Source organism: Copadichromis virginalis, linkage group LG17 (genome assembly GCF_057382275.1).
Source record: "Copadichromis virginalis isolate Kocher_CV1m ecotype Utaka linkage group LG17, C_Virginalis_male_GT1.1, whole genome shotgun sequence".
NCBI classification, from domain to species: Eukaryota; Metazoa; Chordata; class Actinopteri; order Cichliformes; family Cichlidae; genus Copadichromis; species Copadichromis virginalis.
The window spans coordinates 14,999,321-15,020,946 of NC_140634.1; the positions used below are offsets into that span (position 1 = coordinate 14,999,321).

Consider the following 21,626-nt stretch of genomic DNA (forward strand, 5'->3'; position numbering starts at 1 on the left):
ACGTGACAGTGACAAATATGCAAAAAACTAACAAATTTTTACAGTATTTTTTGGGCAGGAGAGATACTTATATTCACTGTTTCTGGAGCACTGAAAAAAGTGACCCTAACATCCAGTCAGGATCTCATAAATGCCTCAGTTATTCTGCTCGCAAAAAGAGATGTGACATCCAGAGAGGCTGGATTTCAGTTAGAATATAGGGATGGGTGTGCTCTATCACCCACACCCAGGCGTGTTTAGAATGGATTATGAACAGACCTAAATACATGAGTTCTTTGCAAGAGACCCAGCACCTACCACATACAGACTGGTTGATCTCATAGGCGAGTTAGTAAAACTCATATTTTATGAGCCAGAATTACAACATTGCTGACAAAAACAGTACTTTTAAAATTTTAAAAACATTTTCCAGAAAAAAAGTGAGATGGAAAATGTTAGTATGGTTAGGCTGGCCTTCCCAATTTAAATTGTGGATCCCTATAAAAGATTATATAAATATATGTCATAGGGTGTGGGTAGTGCCAGTTAATTTACTATAGACCCAAAGAAGAATTATTATTTTATTTTTATGTCAGATTGCCTTCTTCAACACATGTTCAGTTAAATACAATTTCTGGAATTATGTCACAAGTTCAGCAAAGACTGTTGTTCTGAACAAGCCATGGAATGTGAGAATTACTAAATGTCAGTACACTATATACTATATACACTTCCAATCAAAAGTTTAACACCACTTGAAAAATGGCAAAAAAAAAAAAATCTTATTTTGCATGGTTGGATCTTAAGAAGGTCCTAAATAGAGCTTCAACATGTAACAAGAGGACATGGGAGTGAGAGAAAACATTTTTTGGGCATGCAATTTTTTTTATGTTTTCTACGCGCTACAGTGGAGGGGGCGCCATAATTGTCTGGGGTGCTTTTTCCTTCAGTGGAACAATGGAGCTTCAGGAGGTGCAGGGGCATCAAATGGCCACTGGCTATGTCCAGATGTTGCAGAGAGCATCACTCACGACTGAGGGCCCTCGTCCATGTGGTAACGACTGGGTTTTTCAATAGACCAACGCTACAACACATAATGCCCACAGGACAAGGGACTTCTTCCAGGAGAATAACATCACTTGTCTGGACCATCCTGCGTGTTCCCCTGATCTGAATCCAATTGAGAACCTTTGGGGATGGATGGCAGGGGAAGTTTACAAAAATGGACAACAGTTCCAGACAGTAGATGCCCTTCGTGTGGCCATCTTCACCACTTGGAGAAATGTTCCCACTCACCTCATGGAAATGCTTGCATCAAGCATGCTGCAACAAATTTTTGAAGTGATCCACAATAACGTTGGAGCTACGTTGGAGTTGACTGTGCTGTGATTTTGATCTGGTCAGTTAAGCAGTAGAGGGGGTTGTTAATCAATTTTATCTGCTTTAGTGTTAAAAAAAAATTAACACTAGGTGCACTAAAGGGGCAACAACAAGACAACCTCAAAATAGGTTTTTATATGTGGAGGCCATAGATATTTTTTTCCTCCTCCTCATCTTTTCAAAATACTTGTTCCCACTAGTTTTGCATTTGGCAGGGTCCACGTCACTACTCCTAGCATGAGGTGATACCCAGACCACACAAAGGTTGCAAAGCTAGTCCAACCCCTCCTGAATGGTACATTAACACCATGGCCAGAAGATTTTCTGTGTCTCCCAGTACAGTTTCAAGAGCATGGAGGAGATTCCAAGAGATAGACAGTACGACTAGGAGAGTTGGACAGGGCTTTAGTAGATTCAAAAGCAGATACTGGTCCTGGTATCTGGACCAGTATCTGTTTTTTTATGCAAGGAAGAACAAAAACAACCAGTAGATACTGGAATTCAACAATTCCCACTTGACAGGGTTTGGTTTTCTTTTACTCAATAATTAAATGCTGTAGCTCTGGTTTTCTTCAGCAAATAAATAATTTGTGTTGGTTTGTTCATAACCCTTCTAAAAATGCCACAGGGCGAAGGTGGTGCTGTGGTTTTTCTCTAATGTTTATTTATTGTTTCAAATCAAAGAATTTTACAATACTACTGAGTCTGGCGTCCACCATCCAGATGTTGTATGACCACAGAAAGAGCCAGATGGTAAGGATAAATTGATCGGTCTAGTATTGTCATTAGCTCATCACCCTGATCTGCTTAGAAAAATTTAGGGGAGCTCAAACTGCAGTTATTTTGTAACTCATTTGGATGATTTGTTTTAAAAGCCATAACATAATGCTTAGGATACTTCTGCCAAGCAATCCTCAGCAGATGGATAGTGGTGATTTTGATGTTGTTTACAGTTTCCTCAAAGAGCTCTTCAGCATAATTCACTTCTGCAGGTCTGGGTGCATCCTGTAAATCACATGGAGGTGGAGTCTCGAATAACAGTGCCAGAGAGGCGGGCTTGGGAGGAAATAAAGCTAAGTGTTCCATCTGCCCTGATTGCAAAATGAACCATACGCCCACAATTTTTGAAGTATGCTGTTGTCTATCTCTCCACTCAGTAGTCAGAGTGTTTAATGATTTCCAGCCTACACATGGCAGAAGGCAAGTCTTCACATCACAAATGAAATGAAACAAGATATTTTCCAATTCTCTCATTACATTGTCAACCTTGCTAAACAAGCAATGCATTACCCTCCAGCCTGCCCACTGAATAAGTTCTTAAACCTAGAAACATGTTTATCAAGGGTGAGAGATCATGGGCTTAACTCCATTTTTCAAGACCTTGGACTGCAATTACACTTTCCCTGTCTTTACACAGACTCAAAAGCAAATTAATCACCAGACCAGTTAAAATAATCATCCTTCACTCAGTAAAGCTCAGCCGCCAATGGGCAAAAAAACCTTTCTTATTACATAAGCATGTAATATCATGCTTATATAATCTGTCAAATTTAATCCAGGGCAACTAGCCACTATCTTCACTCGGGGAATCCGGCTTTGTTCTCATAAAAATTATCTTCCTACTGATTGGCTTGTGTGTATGAGAAAGAAGAAAAAGAAGAAGGGATACGCTTAACAGCCACAAAAAGACCCTCATCCAAGCACTGAGATATAAGAGATTAAATGCTTGTATAATCTTGGGTTTTTCTCTGTGAGGGTATTAATCAGTTCTGTCGTTTTCCATTTTTAGTTCTGAATAAATGTCACAAATATGAATCAGATGATGCCATGAAATGAGTTTTCATGTTTTTATGAGTTTTGAATTTAGTCTTGATAGTCATCTGTCGATATGATGCATGTAACCCATCTGAAGGTATAACAGACACATTTATGTATACATTGAGTGTGTGTGTATATGGAGAGACGAGAACTGTCAAGATAGACAACCACTTCTGTAGCCCTCCACCGATCAGGCCTGTATATTATAGTGACCAGAGAGAAGACACTCCTCAGTAAAAGGCGAAACGGCCCACCTGGAGTTTGTCAGCAGAGATTTTGCTGGAGATACTTCAAGGACAGAAGGACCATGACAAAAGAAACCATGTGTGAACATTAGGGATTGGAATTCCATTAACAATAATGCTTATCATTTCAATTCCTTATCGATTCTCTTATTGATTGTCATTGGGTTCTCATTGGCTCCGTTTTGAGAGAATTTATTGCCAAGCAGCAATAAATAAATTACATTCATGCAAATTAATTGCATACTGTGGGTCAAATGTTTTTGCATGTTTGTCGATATTTGTTGATATTTACCCTCTTATTTGTAATCAGTGTTGGAGTTGTTACTCAAAAAGTGCAAAAAGTCATTATTGAACATATTACAGAGAGCACTTTTCTCAAAAGTAATGCAGTACATTACTTAATTACTCACAGGAAAAGTAATTTGTTACACTACTCGTTAAATTACTTTTATGTTACTCTGTAAAATAGCTGAAACACTGTCTCATAACCACATTTTAACAATATAACCTAAGGCTACTACTCCACACACCAACACAAATCTCTAGTGAGGACATGCATTTCTAAAATCTTTCTCTTAGTAGAATACAAAGCTGACCATGCAAAGTAAAGTTGAAAACTACACTCCACACACACAAAAAAAAAACCCGATTGCCACAGTAATTCTACTTGAACAGGTAGAATCTGCTTGTTACCTGTTGAAGTTCAGAGTCTGGCTGCTGGGCGGCAACTCAGCCACTCGGCATTTACTCGGCGTTCACTCTGGGTTCTTGGCTATCTTAGTGTTAGCATGCTGTTTGGGCAGATGCTTGCAAAGAACCGAAGTTGTGTTAGCAGCATAATGCAATTGTTTCTGCCCTGGAAGCAGTTTTCAACTTTACCATTTATCTCGTCCTTTTGTGTAATACAGATAACTGTCCATATCCAAACTTTAGACTGCGTTACTATTTCGTCCTCTGACACGCGAACTGAAATCAGCAGGTTGTAATGCGAGTGCAAAAACTGATAAGAGGCAGGCAGGCTAACAATTCCAAGAAATTGGATTACTTGGTAGTCCAGTAGTCCAGTAGATTCCCATTCCTAGTGAACGCATCCACTTAACACACTGTTTGCTGCTACAACTACACATGTTTCTTTTCCAAATATTTATTTATAAGTGACTTATGTATGTATGTATGTATATATTGTACTATTCTTAGTTAGCGTATTGTCTGTCTTGTCTTAATGTTGGTTTAAAGTGGAGCACTGTAACAAAAAATAATTTCCCCCAGGGATCAATAAAGTATTCTGATTCTGATTCTGATGATTCTGATGAGCCATCTTCTATTGGCCAAAGCTCATTTAAATTGTAATCACAGAGGAAAGGAAGCATGGAGGAGGAGATGTTATGGTATAGGAGTGGTCACTTAATTAGCATATACATATGCAGCAACATTTCATTCCATCTTTCTACATGGCAATAAAACAAAAGCCACCTCCAGGGTTTTTCATAGACTGTTTTTGCCATATAATTCTTTGATTGTTTGTCCTGGGGCTTTTTTTTTGTTTGCTCGCCAGCACTTTCTGCTTGGAATGCTTCATCCACTTTAGACAACAGTATGCAGTAAAAACCATGGCGCAAATTATATATCATTTCTCTAGTTTTACTTGGCATAGTTTCAAGTCCGCACTTTAGAGTTGAAGTGAAGACTCATGAAGGCTGCATCTTGCTGCTACATCATCTTAAATCTGTCACGGACACGCTGGCCTGTCTGACGACTCCAGAAGGTTAAAGATATAAAGACCTGGATAAGCCCTAAATTTCCTGCGTCTAAATTTAGATAAAACTGTGGTTATTATTTTCAGCCCTAAAAATCTTAGCAGTATGGTCTAACCAGATGCTTACTCAAGATTTGTTTATATATATATTTATATTGTATTTATATAGAGTCATTTTTGACCAGGATGTGAACTTCAATGTGCATATTAAATAAATATGTAGTTTGGCTATGCCATGGAACAAGACTTTTGGACTGCCTCTCATTCTCATTCTTGTTCTGAATCTGGAAAACTATCAGGTGAAAAAGTAGGGAAAGGCAGTGGTGCACGCACTGATTGGACACGGTGAGGACATACTTGGTAGTGGAAGGAATACTTCAAGGTGTTCCGCCTCATGGTTAAACCGTTCTCATGGTTAAAGAATAGATTTACTTTATATCTCCTTTTAAACATCGTCTCAGAACGGGATAGAGGCAAGTAGAATATATCAAATGCACTATCCCACCCAAAACCAAACCCCAAGAACAAAGCAGGTAAAATGGCAAAACTAAACCAGTTTTTAAAATCAACCATACATATGTGCACGTGTGTTTGCATGTGTGCATAACATACATATACACACACACACACACGCACTTTTCTATCGTCCTATTTTGCTGACCTCTGCAGGAATAATCTGTCTTTTTGCAGTATGGAGTGCTCTCCATCTCTACCCTGGAAATGTGCGCACCTGATGACGCAGCAATCTCTGGCTCTCTGTTGCTGCGTCATTTGTGCATCAGACTACAAACAAAGCTGCGCTGCCGTTCTCCATCACGCATGCCTCTATCTTCTGTTTTACTTATTCATTCATTCCTAAAATGCGAACTCGGCATTCGGACACCTGCAGACTCGCACTGGACGTCCCACAGTTGTTACATAATTCATGCTTTTTGGCATCTCCACAATTCCCATCTAATCTTAACTCTCAGTAACATTATAATGACAGACGCAAAAAAAAACAAAAAACAAAAAAACAAAACAAAACCTATATGGGATTCGTTATTTTGCTGCAGTTGCTGCGTCTGTGCGCCGCACCGACCCGTCCCGTCTCGGCCGCTCACTGGCATATTTTACAAGGCGGAGGAGGGCTTTACTGACATCAGCACTGCCGCTCTCTACGACACAGAGCAGGCTGCCTGTCTTCTGACCAGCCAACGCCATCAACTTATCCTTCAGTCGGGGCTTTGATTATTTGGGTCGCTCTGTGGGTTTTCAGGTACTGGCGAAGCTTAACAGTTCGCGCACCGAGCCATCAGTGGAAGGGGAGAGTTCCTCTGTGCAGTTTCAGTGGTGAGTTTGGGGCGTGTTTGTGGGAAGCCGACAGCAGGGCAGACTAGAGCATGGCGAACTTCATATTCGCCTAGTCATGCTTCTTGTAACTGGTAATATTTAGGGTTCATCAGCCTGCAAACAGAATGGTGTGAGATATGCGTTTTATTTAAAATATTATTACATTTTGATTATTTTTTATTTATTCAAACTGACCCTCAGGCAGATATTGTAATTTTTTTTATTATTATTTCTCTAGTGCAAAAAACATGTGTCAATATATTCTTGGTTTAAAATTCTAACATGCTGGATTAAAAACAGTACATTTGTTGACAATCTAACTCCATTTTAAGTTTGTAGGAGTGTCAGTCTGCGTCAGATGGTTACGCAGACAAGAAAGTAGAGGCAGCAGGATCTCATATAGAAGAGTGCACACAGAGGCACTCTGTAAAGAAAGCCAAATTCTGCAGTGCAGTGGATTTCCTCAGGTGTGTGTGTATGTGTGTGAGTGTGTATATGTGTGTGGCTTCCAAGTAGACTGATTACCATCAGGAGAAAATATCTACACTCTGGGATTTCATCTAAAGGTCTGGCAAAAGTTGGACACCCTTCAGTTTCCAGACTGCCTGGTGTCCCGAAACAATCTTGTCTTTTGTCTTTTCAAATCACAGACACTGTGTGTTGGGTAATCTGCCTTTCTGAATATTTGGATTGTAAAAGCACGCAAGCCTCAGACTGGGTCCCTGTGACTGACAGGTGAATTACTGTGGATTTTTAAGGAACTGTGTGGATATCCAAATCAGGAAAGACCAGCCGACTGTTCAGTTCACCACAATTGAGGAAGTTTTGGATAAAGAACTTTGGACCTTTTCTTTAAGGGGTTATGGGTCTAATTGCACCTCAGGGATAGGATTTTGAACAGATGTATTTCAATTGGTTCATCTCAGTGAGCATGGCAGAGCAAATCTCAGGTGGCATCCCATGAATCCCAGGTTTAGAGCGAGAACCATTTTCACCTCAGGTATTCTGAATTAACTGAGTTTTCATTTAGTACTATTTAATTTCACTTTTAATACAAAAAAATCTCAGGTGACATCAATAGGTTTAGCTTTGTACCTTCCTGTGAACTCTTGTTGCTATGGCATCTCACAGCTTCCAGTACCGGGCGCTTTTTGAATATGAGCGTGAGCATGGGGATGATATCAGTCTCCAGCCAGGCAACCTGCTCACTGTTCTGAAGGCCACACTGATGACAGCAGTGGGGCTGGAGTACCAGGAGGGGGATGAGCGGAGTCCCAAAGGTTGGTTGCATGGGATTAATGAGAGGACCAAGGAGAAGGGAAACTTTCCAGGGACATTTGTAGAGTATGTTGGGGTGGTCACAGTTGGCCCTGCTGTGGATAAATCCTGGTCCTGACCTGTACCCCCAACTCCAGGGGGGAAACAGACAATGGTGGGACCTCAGCCTCCTGGAGGAGCTGCTGCTTTTGGTAAGTTCAGTTTGAGTTTGCATCGATGAGATCAACTTGATCCTTGGGTTTTCTGTTGAAATCTTTTTATTGGCTTATCAGTTCGAACGTAATATAACAGAGCTCAAGCAAAGAAAAAAACCAGACCACTTTCTCAGTTTTATTAACAAGGTTGCCAATGATACCACCACACATGGGTAGTGTTTGGATTTGGTTGACACTACAAGACCCAAAAGGGGCTAACCAGGGGTGAAAGTGGAGAGAGTGATCATTTATAGAAAAACATCAAGAGGGTTTTTGTTTGCTGCAGCTTGGTATTGCTTTAGGAGAAAACCAACGTATACTTTAAAACTCTACAGATATCGTTTATCCTGCTCATTCTTGTCCAGTTATAGCCTAAGTAGAATCTGCTTTTTTGTAGAATTCAACTGGCTAAATTGATAAAGAGAAGTCAAACTCAAAGCCACAGGAACAGTACAGGCCAGCTGATTATAGCCTGTCTTGTTTTTGAGTGAGTCATTTCAACCCTCTGCATCACTGCACCACACCAAATCCCACTTTAACCTGTAGCGCTAAATTGGCAATGAGGTTTTGGCAAACATTTTTAAAGAACAGATATAGAAGAAAAATGTGGTACGAAATAGTAGATGTTGGACTGGTAAAGTATGTTTGGCATAGTGAAATTAGATGCCACAGTACAAACAAAGACAAAATATACAAAATCAAATACTACTGCAGCCATCAAAGTCTTGTGTTAAAGTCTTTCAAAAAAAATAAACCAAAAGAACCTCTATTTAAAACTCTGCATAGATTGGAAGACAATTTACAGTTGGGAATGATCTGAAAGTAATGTTGATTAAAATGCCTATCCTTTGTTTGGACTCATGTTCTTGATAATCCCTTGAGTAGGGAAAACTGGGTAGTTTTAGGTTCCTGCTGGTTCAATTTAAGGCCAGAAAAGCAACCATCAAACCATCAAATGGGAAGGTTACTTTCAGTTTTCACATCTTGTGTTTCTAAGGCTCAGGGTGAGAGGTTGCTAGTGGGTCATATATGATTCTTCAACAGTTTTACAAAACACTAAAACTTTCGTCCAGATAATTATAGTTGCATGATGTTACTGATGTTATTTGTTACTACTGCAAGCATGCGTCCTGCATGCATGCACATATAAGAATCGTGTAAGACCTAAACATTTATCAGCAGTTTGCAAAAAACAGTCATTTGTTAAGTGCTACTGTGTGTAAGCTTGCAAATCATTTGTTTGTAATGAACTGTAAAAATGGCATTGAGCAAGTGTAGGTCCAGACTGCATAGTGCAGTGGTGTTAATAACCTCTATTATTTCACAATGCATTGCATATGAGCAGGAAAATATATTTTGTATTTTTGTTAGCAGTAACCTCATTTTCAACTAATTCTATATATTCATTCCATTAGACTGGGTTGCATTTGTTCAGATTTTTTGCTGAACTTGATCCTTCAGCTGTAGTCCAGCTAGACTTGTCTTAAACCTGTTCTGTGTAAATTCTACCAGACCCAAGTAGCTTCTCTTTCTCTGTCAGCTATGTGAATACTTGATAAAGTGTGTTAGTCGTGATGGAATGCATTTTCTGGAAGCTAATATGATTTCATTGAAGTTTTCTGCATCTTTTATTTTGTTAGATAACCGATTAATTCCTATGAACATATTTTGGACAGTTACAACTGTTTTTAGTTTTCCATTAGTTGAGGCCTTATTTTAATGGTCATGCTATGTTATGCTACCTATGATTAATTATGATTACTTCTCCATCCTACATTCATCATTGCATACATGCACTACTTTGCATTTGGTGATTCATTCCCTGACTCTGATTCCAGATAGAAGACTGACTTAATACTTAGAACTAATGTGCTCGCTATGTGTATCCAGTATAAGTGGATTTTTTTTTATGGTTTATTTAGGATTGAGCACAAACATGCAATAATGAGGACTACAGGGACTTGAGCCTAAAAATCTGAAAAGCACTGGGAAACAGATCTGCCCTACATAAAAAAGCTATTATGAGCCCTGCAGGCTTTGTTTTATAGAGGGTTGGGTGGTTAGCTCCATTTTAGTCTTGGCTGTCTGATGCATAGTTTGTTCAGATCTGCTGTGTTTATGGCTTTTTATTTGCTAAACAGGTCAGATGCAAAACAATGGTTTCTCCTTGCCTTCCTCTGCTGACTCCTGGCTGCTTTTAATTGTCTGCTTGCTGATTCTTTTATGAGTCTTAGTCTTACAAAAGTAACATTCATGTTGTTCTCGTCTTGAGTACCTGTAAATGTGTTGGTCATGTCCATCTACCCCTGCTCTTTACAACGATCAATGATGATGATATGGTGCCTGTAACATCCTTCAGCATTACCTGAATGGTGGTGGGTTAGTGAAGGTCTGGGGAGGAATATCCATGAGCACAGACCTTTACAGGCTAGACAGTGGCACCCTGACGCTTGGGAATTGGGATGAAATTCTTGGACTCACTGTTAGACCCTATAGTGCACGGCGGTGTGCGACAGCTGTGAGAGTAAGGAGACACATCCCGGAGGATGAAGGAATTGATACCACCGATTGCCCACCACCCCTTCACACACACACACACACACACACACACACACACACACACACACACACACACACACACACACACACACACATGCAAACACACGCAGAAACAATTGCTTGACCTAAATCCAATAGAACACCTCTAGGACATTATGTTTAGAACACAAGCAGTTTGGGGGGAGTGGCTATACAAATATACAGTTTTGATTTGATGCAATGAATTTTTGGCAAAAGAGACTAATCTGCTGCTTTATATTTCTTCACTTTGATTTTTGGGGTGTTTCTGAATTCATCGCTCTGTATGTTGGTCATTCTCATTCCCATCAAACATCCTTTTGTTCATAACATATTACGCAGTCCCTTATGAGTATAGATCTCCAGCATGATTTTTTTTCCCATTAAGAACTGATGTCTTTTTAAGAGGTGTGTGTACATTTTCCATTTTTCCTGAAGGGGAGGGATGGGAACATTATTATGACAAATAGAGACAAGAGATAAGAAAAAACCGTTGAGGTCATCAGAGTTCACTCTGGAGCTCACAGACGTAATCACATGCTGCACTCTCCTCTGCTGTGATAAGGCAGCTCATGTCTTATCTGTAGATGAGCCCTATAGCATCCTATGCTCTGTTCCTCTCTTATGTAAATGAGGGATGCAGTTAGATGCAAACTAGAAGATTAGACATCGTCAGTTTGTTCAGAGGCTTTGATCAGAAGAATTTGGTCAAGTAGAGCAAATTTGACACAACACCCTCACACCCTCAGTTTCATCACCACAGCAAGATCTAAGAAAAACTTTGAAGGTTCATAGAGAGAAACACCCCCGCATAGCAAGCAGGTCTGGCCCGGTTCTGGTATCAAGCTGGCACTTCTGACTGACTGGTGTCATGGCAGGGTGTATGTCAACCAGATGTGGGCCAGGTCTGGCAATGATGGCACTATTTATGTTCCTATTTTCCTACTTTAGTTAGAAGACCCAAATGCCATGTTACAATACTATACTGCTATGGTGGCTAATGTTTCAAACGCAGGTTTGACAGGTTTGTGAGTGTACACTTTATCCAAAACCTAGTGAGGGTTTACTCAAGTTTACCACTAAGTGGCTGTGGCTCAGGAGGTAGAGCAGGTCACCTGCTGATCAGAAGGTTAGTGGTGTGATCCCTGGCTCCACCTGTCTGCATGTCAAGTATGAATGTAATTAGGAAGCACTCAGTTTAGAGAAAGTGTGTGATTGGGGGAATGTGGCATATTGTATTGAGTAATCTGGGAGAGTACAAAAGCCCTATGCAAGAATCAGTTAATTCTCTGTCTGAGCAGTTTTGTCATCTTACTTTTGCAGTATTATGCACATGTTCTTATTACATGGCTTGATTAAAGTACTCATTAGGCTGACATCTGGAGCCAGAGCTGAAACTGTTCTGGGCCAGCTCAGGGCCAGCAGTGTGTCTGCAACTGGCCCGTGGCTGCACACACCTTACACATGGCCCACATACCACAAACAATGACGGCCCTTTGGTGGCCCAGATCTGGTTTGCCAGATGTGGACCACACATGGGCCAACACAAGGCCAGTTGCAGACACACCGGTGGTCCTTCGCACATCTGGCAAACCAGATCTGGGCCACCAAAGGGCCGTCATTTTTTGCGGTATGTGGCCATGTGTAATCACACTGCGTGGGCCAGATCCGGACCATACCAATTTTCCTATGTGGGACTGTATTTTCATAGTTCATTATCATTTGTTGTAGAGCACTGCATTCTCAAATTACTGGTTTACTTGTGGTTCCTAGTGTATTTATTGTTGGAGTCTCTCTGTATTACTGTAGGGTGTTTACCTTAGAATATAAAGTGCCTTGAGTCAGTTGTTGTGATTTGGTTATATAAAGCAAGTTGATTCCTATTGAATTGAAGTTTTGTATGCTGAAGCTGGCTGTTGTTCACAAAACTGGTTTCAGGAAACACATTTCAACAAATCTTTTTAAGAAGTATTTATTTTTACTGGCGAGGGAGCGAATTTATCTCAGCCTGTAACTCTTTAGTTTGAGAAAAAAAATACACCTTTTAGGCAACACAGTGATGCTTTGTTTGAATTTTTAATTTGTTGTAGTGCATTAGTTAGCTCCATCTCCATCCACCCATTGAATGGGATATGATGTAGTGCTGCATGAGAGTTGTGCTGAAATGATCAGCATCTTAACTCTTTGAGGAGTAGACAGTTTGAAAGTTACTATTGTCTTCTCCTTTGGCCCTTGGTCAGTATGTCAGAATGTGTAATGTCGGTGTGTATCTAGTCAGCCCCACTCAACTGCGACCATCGATTCAGATGTGGGTCTCATAAAAGGTTTTATTCACAGGGTTTGGCTTCCTTTTCATCTTGTCTTTTGACAAGTAGATATGTAGAAGGCATCAGGTGAGCCATCAGCTAATGTGGGCTGGGACTGAGATCATTTGATCTTCTGATATTGTGCAAATAGACAATCAGCACGAGAGTCCAGTCTTCCAGGAGGTAGGTTGATTATTATACTGTACGTGCAGCTCCTGAAATTGTTCAACCAATATTTCTTTTCTTTTTTTTAGAGCAGAAGTACTGTGAGTACTTTAACTGTGGGTATTTTACTGAATGACAGAACAGTGCTAAAATTTAAAGCACACAGAACAGGAGCAGGCTGGCTCATAAAAAGCTGGCAAGGAAATGATTGGAGTGGAATGATGATGTCAATGATTTTGACAGTGTGAGAAAGAGGAAGTGATATAAAGAATAAGAACTAACAGCCTGATCATACAGGAAAAGCAAACAGTTGAGTGATTGCAGATCTTCTTCCTACAACTTACACATAAGCTTCATGAAGCTACACAGAAGCAGTCTGCAAAGCCCTACAATCACAGAGATGGAGCTGCTCATGGCTCAGTGAGGCTAGGAAAATGGTGTCCCAGGGAAACTGTTGTCAATAAGCTTTTATTTTACTCGGTATCTAATTGGGCTTAGAATTACTTTGTTTGCTCAATAATCTTCTCTTCCCCAAGCAAAGAACCATGATAGACCAGAGGCTCTCCCTCCCATTCTACTTTAAATACTCTAGGAACAACAAGTAGGCCTGCAGAGCGAGAGCGAAGTGCTCTAATAGGGTGATATGGTACTACAAGGTCATTAAGATATGATGGGGCCTGATTATTTAAGCCCTTGTATGTGAGGAGCAGGATTTTGAATTCAATTCTGGATTTAACAGGAAGCCAATGAAGGGAAGCCAAAACAGGAGAAATATGCTCTCTCTTTCTAGTCCCTGTCAGGACTCTTGCTGCAGCATTTTGGATTAGCTGAAGGCTTTTCAGTGAGTTTTTTGGACATCCTGATAATAATGAATTACAGTAGTCCAGCCTGGAAGTAATAAATGCATGAACTAGTTTTTCAGCGTCACTCTGAGACAGGATATTTCTAATTTTAAAGATGTTGCGCAAATGGAAGAAAGCAGTCTTATATATTTGTTTAATATGTGCGCTGAAGGACATGTCCTGGTCAAAAATGACTCCAAGGTTCCTCACAGTGTTACTGGAGGCCAAGGTAATGCCATCCAGAGTAAGAATCTGGTTAGATACCATATTTCTAAGATTTTCAGGGCCGAGTACAATAACCTCAGTTTTATCTGAATTAAGAAGCAGAAAGTTAGCGGTCATCCAGGTCTTTATGTCTTTAAGACATTCTTGCAGTTTAACTAATTGGTGTGTGTTTTCTGGCTTCATGGACAGATAGAGCTGGGTGTCATCAGCATAGCAGTGAAAATGTATGCTATGTCTTCTAATGATGCTGCCTAAGGGAAGCATGTATAATGTAAACAGAATTGGTCCTAGCACTGAACCCTGTGGAACTCCATAATTAACCTTAGTGTGTGAAGAGGACTCTCCATTTACATGCACAAATTGGAGTCTATTAGATAGATATGATGCAAACCACTGCAATGCAGTACCTGTAATACCTACAGCATGTTCTAATCGCTCTAATAGGATATTATGGTCGACAGTATCGAATGCTGCTGAGAAGCTGGGAAGAAATACATTTGAAATAATTATTGTGAAAGTAGAACAGTCAAAGCCTGTTTCACAGCGCCACACTGCTTCAATTAAGTCCATAGCTTCACCTCCTCAGCTCTGCTTTTCAGGCCTTAAACTGTTCAACTGGCCTTTTCTACTCTGGATTTCACTCTTTATTGGCCCTGATTGGTTCTCCATAATCTGGACTCTGTCAGCTAGGTTTCCGTTGCTGCTCAGACAAGGCAGGTTTTGCTGGTTTTCCACGTATTCAGTCGCCAATTGAATTGAATTGAATTGAATTGAATCTTTATTTTAAACATGTTAAAAAATCATCAGTCTGACCTGCTGTGCTCTGGTTCAAAATCCCATTTCGTCCAAGGAGCAATTATTCATCTTTTATCTAACTACAGTCTTCAATGTTTATTTATCAGCTAGCTTTGGCATATGCTACAGCAGCCTTCATGTTAATGTTAATTTTTGGCTCTCTTCCACACGATGTCTTTTGTTCTCCCTTCGTCCCCTCACTCGAACAGGTCATAGCAGATGACCACCCCTTCCTGAGCCTAGTTTTTCCTGGAGGTTTCTTCCTGTTAAAGGGGAGTTTTTCCTTCCCACAGTCGCCAAAGCGCTTTTACATAGGGAGTCATATAATTGTTGGGGTTTTCTCTGTTGTATTATTGTAGGCTCTACCTTACAATATAAAGCACCTTGAGGCAACTGTTGTTGTGATGAGGCACTGTACAAATAAAATAAAATCGAAAATAATAAAATGAGGGGGAGGAGGCCCCGGGGCAGACCCAGGACACGCTGGAGAGATTATATCTCTCGGCTGGCCTGGGAACGCCTTGGTATTCCCCCGGAGAAGCTGGAGGAGGTGGCTGGGGAGAGGGAGGTCTGGGCCTCTTTGCTTAGGCTGCTGCCCCCGCAACCCGGCCCCGGATAAAGCGGATGAAGATGGATGGATGGATGGATAAAATGTTAAATTGTATGCAAACAATCCAGTGGGCCCCTGTATTGAGTTTACATTCATACATTTCTGTGGGTCAGAATGACGTCCTCTGTGGTTTTACGTAAAAGTGGTCAACTGTTTTTTTCTTTTGATCCCACACATCCCCAAATTTAGTATTTGATTAATAAGCCCCTAAATGTATATGGTTTTAATTTACAGAGCTGCAGGATTTTTAAAATGCAAATGAAAATGAAAAATAAATAAATAAAAATGAACCCCTTGGTGCTTCTAGTGTTTTAATCTCTTAAATTTAAGTAATAGTGCTTTCTTTAAATGCTGAATTCAATGACTTGCATATACATCGTCTAATGAAAATGTATCAACTTCTTTAGTTTTGCTGTCATTTTGAGGTTAATAGCTTTAATTACATTTTTATAAAGAAAAAAATGCCCTTCCAGTTTTCTATACAGGGTCAGTATTAGAGAGTGTATTCCATGCTGTCATGAGCCAAACCTTCACCTGTAAATCTTGCTCCTCCCTGAACCATGTGCAGCGACTCATGACCAGCTTTTATGTTTAAAACCCAATGAAGGCATGCAAATTGTTCTGACCTGCTTTCTCTCTTATATCCTCCCCATTCTCAGCATGTTTATGGAAGCCTATAAAATCACACACAATTTTATGGCCTTCTCTTCCTCTCTGCATTTGAATACCCCTAAAATGTCTTGATAAAATGGGGAACAGCTCATTTGACTGCTTCAATTTCAGTAACTGGGGGTGTTGTAAAAAATAATTTAAGCTGGGGCAGTAATGCATTTCAGCATTTGATGCATGGCATTAAAACAGCTCCAAGTTACAGCAGTAATATTAATGAGCAACTTCCAAAGGCTATTACAATGCATTATTCACACAGTGCATCTTTTCTTCATTTATTATTGATACTCAACGTTAGAATTTTATTAACATTCAGCAACAGAATATTTTAGAGCAGTCTGTGACTAATATCTGTTTTTCTACATTTGTCAGTGTGTATTGTTTATTTTGTCCTTTATTTTTCTTGAAACTTTAACAGTGAAAAAAGTGAATATGAGTGTGAATGCTTGTCTGTCTCTGTGTTAGCCCTGCATCAGATTGGCAATCTGTCCATTGTGAACCCTGCCTCTCGCCCTATGTAGCTGAGATAGCCTCCAGTCCCCCCATTACGACTCTGATAATCAAATAGGAACTTAACTGGCAACGCTGAAAAGGTTTTCTTAGCAGTCATTAGTCAGCAGGCAACAGCAGGACACCAAAAACTGCTCCCTGATCTTAAAGGTTAATGAGCAAAGTGAATACTTCACTCCCTCCTCACACTTCACTCCCATTAGTGAGATACAGAGTTAAATGGACAGTACAAAAAAAAGCCTTAAACAGCAAAATACTAGCATGACCTTCATACTATATCAGTTCACTTTGCAGCATCCAAACTCAACTGTAATGCAATAAAGTTAATGAGTCACGCATTCAGTGGTTCATATCAGACAGTTAATCAGATCTAGGCTTGTTTTGTTTTTTGTTTTCAAATGACAGTCACACTAGGAAAAACTGCAGTTGGAGACCAATCACCTCCACTCATGACCAAAATTACTATATGACCTACAATGAACCTGAGATTTGGTTGCCTTTGAAATAGTTGCTCCAAAGATGGGGACTCGGTCTACAACCACTAGCAGTCAGCTGCCATCTTCAAAGTCACTTTATGCCCATTAAGATGGACATAAAGTGGCAGCAACATGGAGTCAGTCTGCTATCAGTAATTTTCTAACTGAATGTTGTCAAGCTGCCAGTTACATGCATCTGTTTTGTGATAACACAGTGATTAACTGTGAAAGTCAACAAAAGTAGGGAATTTTCTTTCCACAAATAGTGACATACACTATACTTTCAAAAGTATTCACTTATCTGCCTTCACATGAATATGAACTTAAGCGACATCCCATTCTTAACCCATAGGGATATAACAGTACATACAACATAAGGTTGGGGACACCTGCAATCAGCTGAGTCATGAAATGTTTCTCCCACTCAAAATGCTCCATCCAGATGAACAGAACCAACACTTTTGGGATTAAACTTCTAACAATTACTGAGTCACAGCAAACAAAGGTGTTTGAGTTGTTCTGTTTAAGCTACATGATAAATGGGGCAATTTTCAGAAGCAGTGAGATGTTACTTTTGAAACTGAGTCTTGTACATTTTGGAATTACACTTTTTTTTTGTACCTTTGGGTAATCTAAACAGATAATATTCTAGAAAAAGTTGGATATGAAACCTCTTAGATCTAATTCTTTATTCATAGTTTTCATGTGACTTGAGAGGTACTGGGACATGACCACATGGGCAGCCAAACAGTACTGCACTATCTACTCTACTTTCTGCAGTCCATCCTATGTATGTTCATAGAAGTTAACAAAATCCAATATTTACCTTTGCTTTAAAGAGAAACTATTTGTTGTTCTCCATCTCCCACACCATTCAGATTGAAAAATACATGTAGCTGTACTTTCATTGCTGGCTTCAACCTGGCAGTACACTGTAAAAAAAAAGTGCTGTTTTTACAGGAAAACGCTGGCAGCTGGGGTTACCAGGGATTTCCTGTAAAAAATACAGCAGCACAGTATATCGCTTTACAGATGCAATATGTAAATTGATTTACAGTGAATGAAACTCACATTAAAACTGTTAAGTCTACAGAAAAAAGAAGTTAATTTCACACATTAATGTGTAATAAATAGACTATTTCCTGTATCTTTTACAAGTAATAAATGCTTATTGTGGATCCATAAATTGTAAAATTAACAGGGAAATATCGAACAAAAAACTAATTTAAAATGGTAGAACAACGGTGAAACTGTGCATATTAAATGGAGCTGCTCTGTATATTATACATAAAATCTATTACTATGCTGTATATTTTATGTTTTAATGTAAAATTTTAACCATAAACCAGCAAATTTATTACTGCTACGCCCACATCCAAACATGCAAAAATCTTGAGAAAACACAAGAGAGAAAAATATCACTTCTGGGAAATTTATTTTGCAGCCAGATTAGCCAAATGACAGCAAGTGGATGCATTTTTTCCAACTAACACAATATGCAAGGCACACAGCAACTACACAATTCAATCAAAATATAGGCTATAAAAGCTGTGGAATATTCCTGCAAAGCAAGAACCATGTTCATGTTAAATAACCTGTTAAGACTTTAAAACAAAAAACACATATTGTTCCAAAAATGATCATAATCACCATGCAACGCAACACGCACCCTGCTGTCACCACAACCATGGCCTTGGTCAGAAAACACATCAGGAAAACCACGTGGTGAAACAAACCTACACATGTGGTCTAGAACAGAGCGTTCTCACTCCCGAGGCGTAACATGTCGACGTTTTGTCACGTCCCACGGCGTTCCTGAGGAACGCGAAAGGAGACCTTCGGCGTTCTTATGGTACGCGGCGGGTTATGGCTGGAATCCAGTGCAATGACGCTCCCGCGGGAGTAGACGTTCCAGCCCTGTATTCCAGCCCTAAACCTAACCTTATCCCTAGCCCTGACCATAACCTTATTCCTGACCTTAACCAGGACTTTAATGATGTTAAATAGCGTGTTTCTAAGCGATTTGAAGAATAAGAGCGAACATGTGTAGGTTCAGTCCAGACGGTTCTCATATTTCCTCTTTTTCCGAGGTCGTCATTTAGGAACGTGGTGGGTAGCCGAAAACGTAATATGGTGACGATTTGTCACCTAGCGTAAAATGTTACGCTTTGGGAGTGAGAACGGGTTGTCTAGAAACACTGCAGTAGCAGCATGTTTTGTTTTTTTTAATTTTTATAAAGAACATTCCTTCAAAGCAAGAACATCTTCATGAATTGGCTTCATGCATTCGACCAGTAAAAGGTTTCAGTACACATTGTGGAACAAAATTAACAAAGTAAAACTAACAGTCCACTAACAGAGAGTCAAAATTTAGGCGTAGCGCCACTCATGGTCGGCGAGATCCTGAATCAGGGTGAGGACTCGAGGGTTCACACTGAGACGACGCTTTGAGTTTTTGTTCTCTACTTTGGTTCCTTTTTCTGGGTTTATGGAGAAGAAACACCTGTAGAATAAAAATCATATAAAAGTTTATTAAGCATTTTTATAATTGATCAGTTAAAATACAAGTACAAAGTAAAAATTAAGTATATACACATATATATACACACAGTCATGGCCATGACCACGTTCAAGACGAAGTATAACCAAAATGCTGTGGGGAAGTGAACAATGCATGGTCAAAAGTATTGGCACCCTTCACGAGTGTCTTTTGCAGTGATATGTCACACTTTAGCATTTTTAAAATCCAAAACAAAGGTTACAGGTAGTCAGACGTCAGCTGACGCTTGGTCTAGCCCTGAGTCTCGGTCAGGCTTGGACCCGGATTCAGACTGTTATTTTATTTAACAAAACACACACACACACACACACACACGCACGCGCACACACACACACACAAAGAAAACAAAACAAAATCCTGCATGGCTGCTCTTTCTTCTAAAGGGATCTCGTCTGTGTGGTCTGAGTCAGTCTGATGTTTTCTTTTTCTTATTTTGGGTGTTGAAGTGCGCCTTACATTTTCAATTCTGTTCTGCAACTGTTTGACAAGTGAAAGGTAGCCTGCGCCAACAATATCACCCTCTATTAAATCTAGCAGAGAATTGGGATATTTTGCCACCATTTTTTTGCAACGTCAATTGAATGTTTTCTACCTACATGAGGGCATTTTTCCATCATCTCAGTCACAACAATCCGGACCATTTGCCTCCTCAGTTTTGGGCGAGGCCCTTTCACAGAAAATCACATACAGTTCATACACTTGATGGAGCAGGGTATGGATCAGGTAACACTTATATATTAATGTTAAACTATTTACAGTGAGAAGTGAGCTATTAGTTGGACATTATTTTGCCACAATACTATGCTTTAGTGGAATGACTCTGTATCCTTCAAGAATGTATGATACCAAAGGATAGAAATCAGGCAGGTCATTAATGTTGATACACTGTAACCCAAGACTGTCCTTTGTCACAGAATAGAGATGGTATTCTGAGATGAAGATGCCTTTGTGGATATCCATTAGAACATACACAGATGTGTCATTTTGAATCAAGATGAGTAGAAGTTCACCAAACTCCATACACTCGTCATTTCTGTACACAAGAAACTGTTCCTTCTTATATGCAGTGCCCTTGTACTGAATGTCTGTGGTAACTGTGGTATTGCTTTCTGAAAAAGCTAACTCCCTGAGTGCATGCTGAATAGTGTCATTGTAGAGGTTGGGATAAAACACACAGCTCTCCTTCACCTGCAGCAGTTCACGGCATTCTTGCCCTGCTAAAAGATAAGCCTGATACATCTGATGACGTGTTGACAAAGTTTGACAAATATTTTTGAAGCTTTTCAAGTGTCTGGCACATCTTTTAAAGTAACTGTGTTTACATTCAAAAGAGGGACATTTCTCCATGCCCTTAGCGGAAATGCAAATTATATTTCAGCACAATATGTATACACAGAACAACCCTAGGTCTCTGTAAGGTAGATGTGTTGTGTGTTTGTTACCTCTTACCATGCTCACCAAGTGTTTAAAGTCCTTCCAGCATTTAATACATGAGAACACACTAAGTGAGGGTGTTTGATTAGACAGAACAAATGTGTGTGTTTGGGGAGTTAGATGAGTTTAAGGACACAGGTCTGAGTTTACACAGTGTCCAAGTGTAGAGTGGACAGTTCTTTCTTCAGGGTGGAGAGGAAGGAGACTTCATTTCATGGCTAAAACTGACAGCCAGTTCATGGAGATATATTACATGCCTGAGGCTGATTTCTTCCTGCTTGAAATGTCTTCTCCTTCTTTTAGCCAGTCCCTTTAGTGGTCGGCATCATCTGCCTCTATCTCACCTTATCCCTAGTATCTTCCACTGTTGCATCAACACTGTATGTCCTCTTTGGCTACATTCATGAACCTTCTTTTTCTCACACTCAGCGTCCTTTATTGTCTACTATCCTCCCTCTGTATAGGTCCAAACCAT

The 21,626-nt window shown here is 39.9% G+C and overlaps 1 protein-coding gene across 1 annotated transcript in view; it reads left to right on the forward strand.

The window, feature by feature from the left end:
- Positions 1-936: 936 nt before the first annotated feature.
- The window catches only part of LOC146689133 (rho GTPase-activating protein 45-like), a 108,252-nt gene continuing 87,562 nt past the window's right edge, over positions 937-21,626 (forward strand). The window contains exons 1-3 of the mRNA XM_085437569.1: positions 937-1,033; positions 1,187-1,335; positions 6,324-6,510. Of these exons, the coding sequence (XP_085293695.1) occupies positions 937-1,033; positions 1,187-1,335; positions 6,324-6,510 (433 nt within the window). The remainder of the gene's footprint in view (positions 1,034-1,186; positions 1,336-6,323; positions 6,511-21,626) is intronic.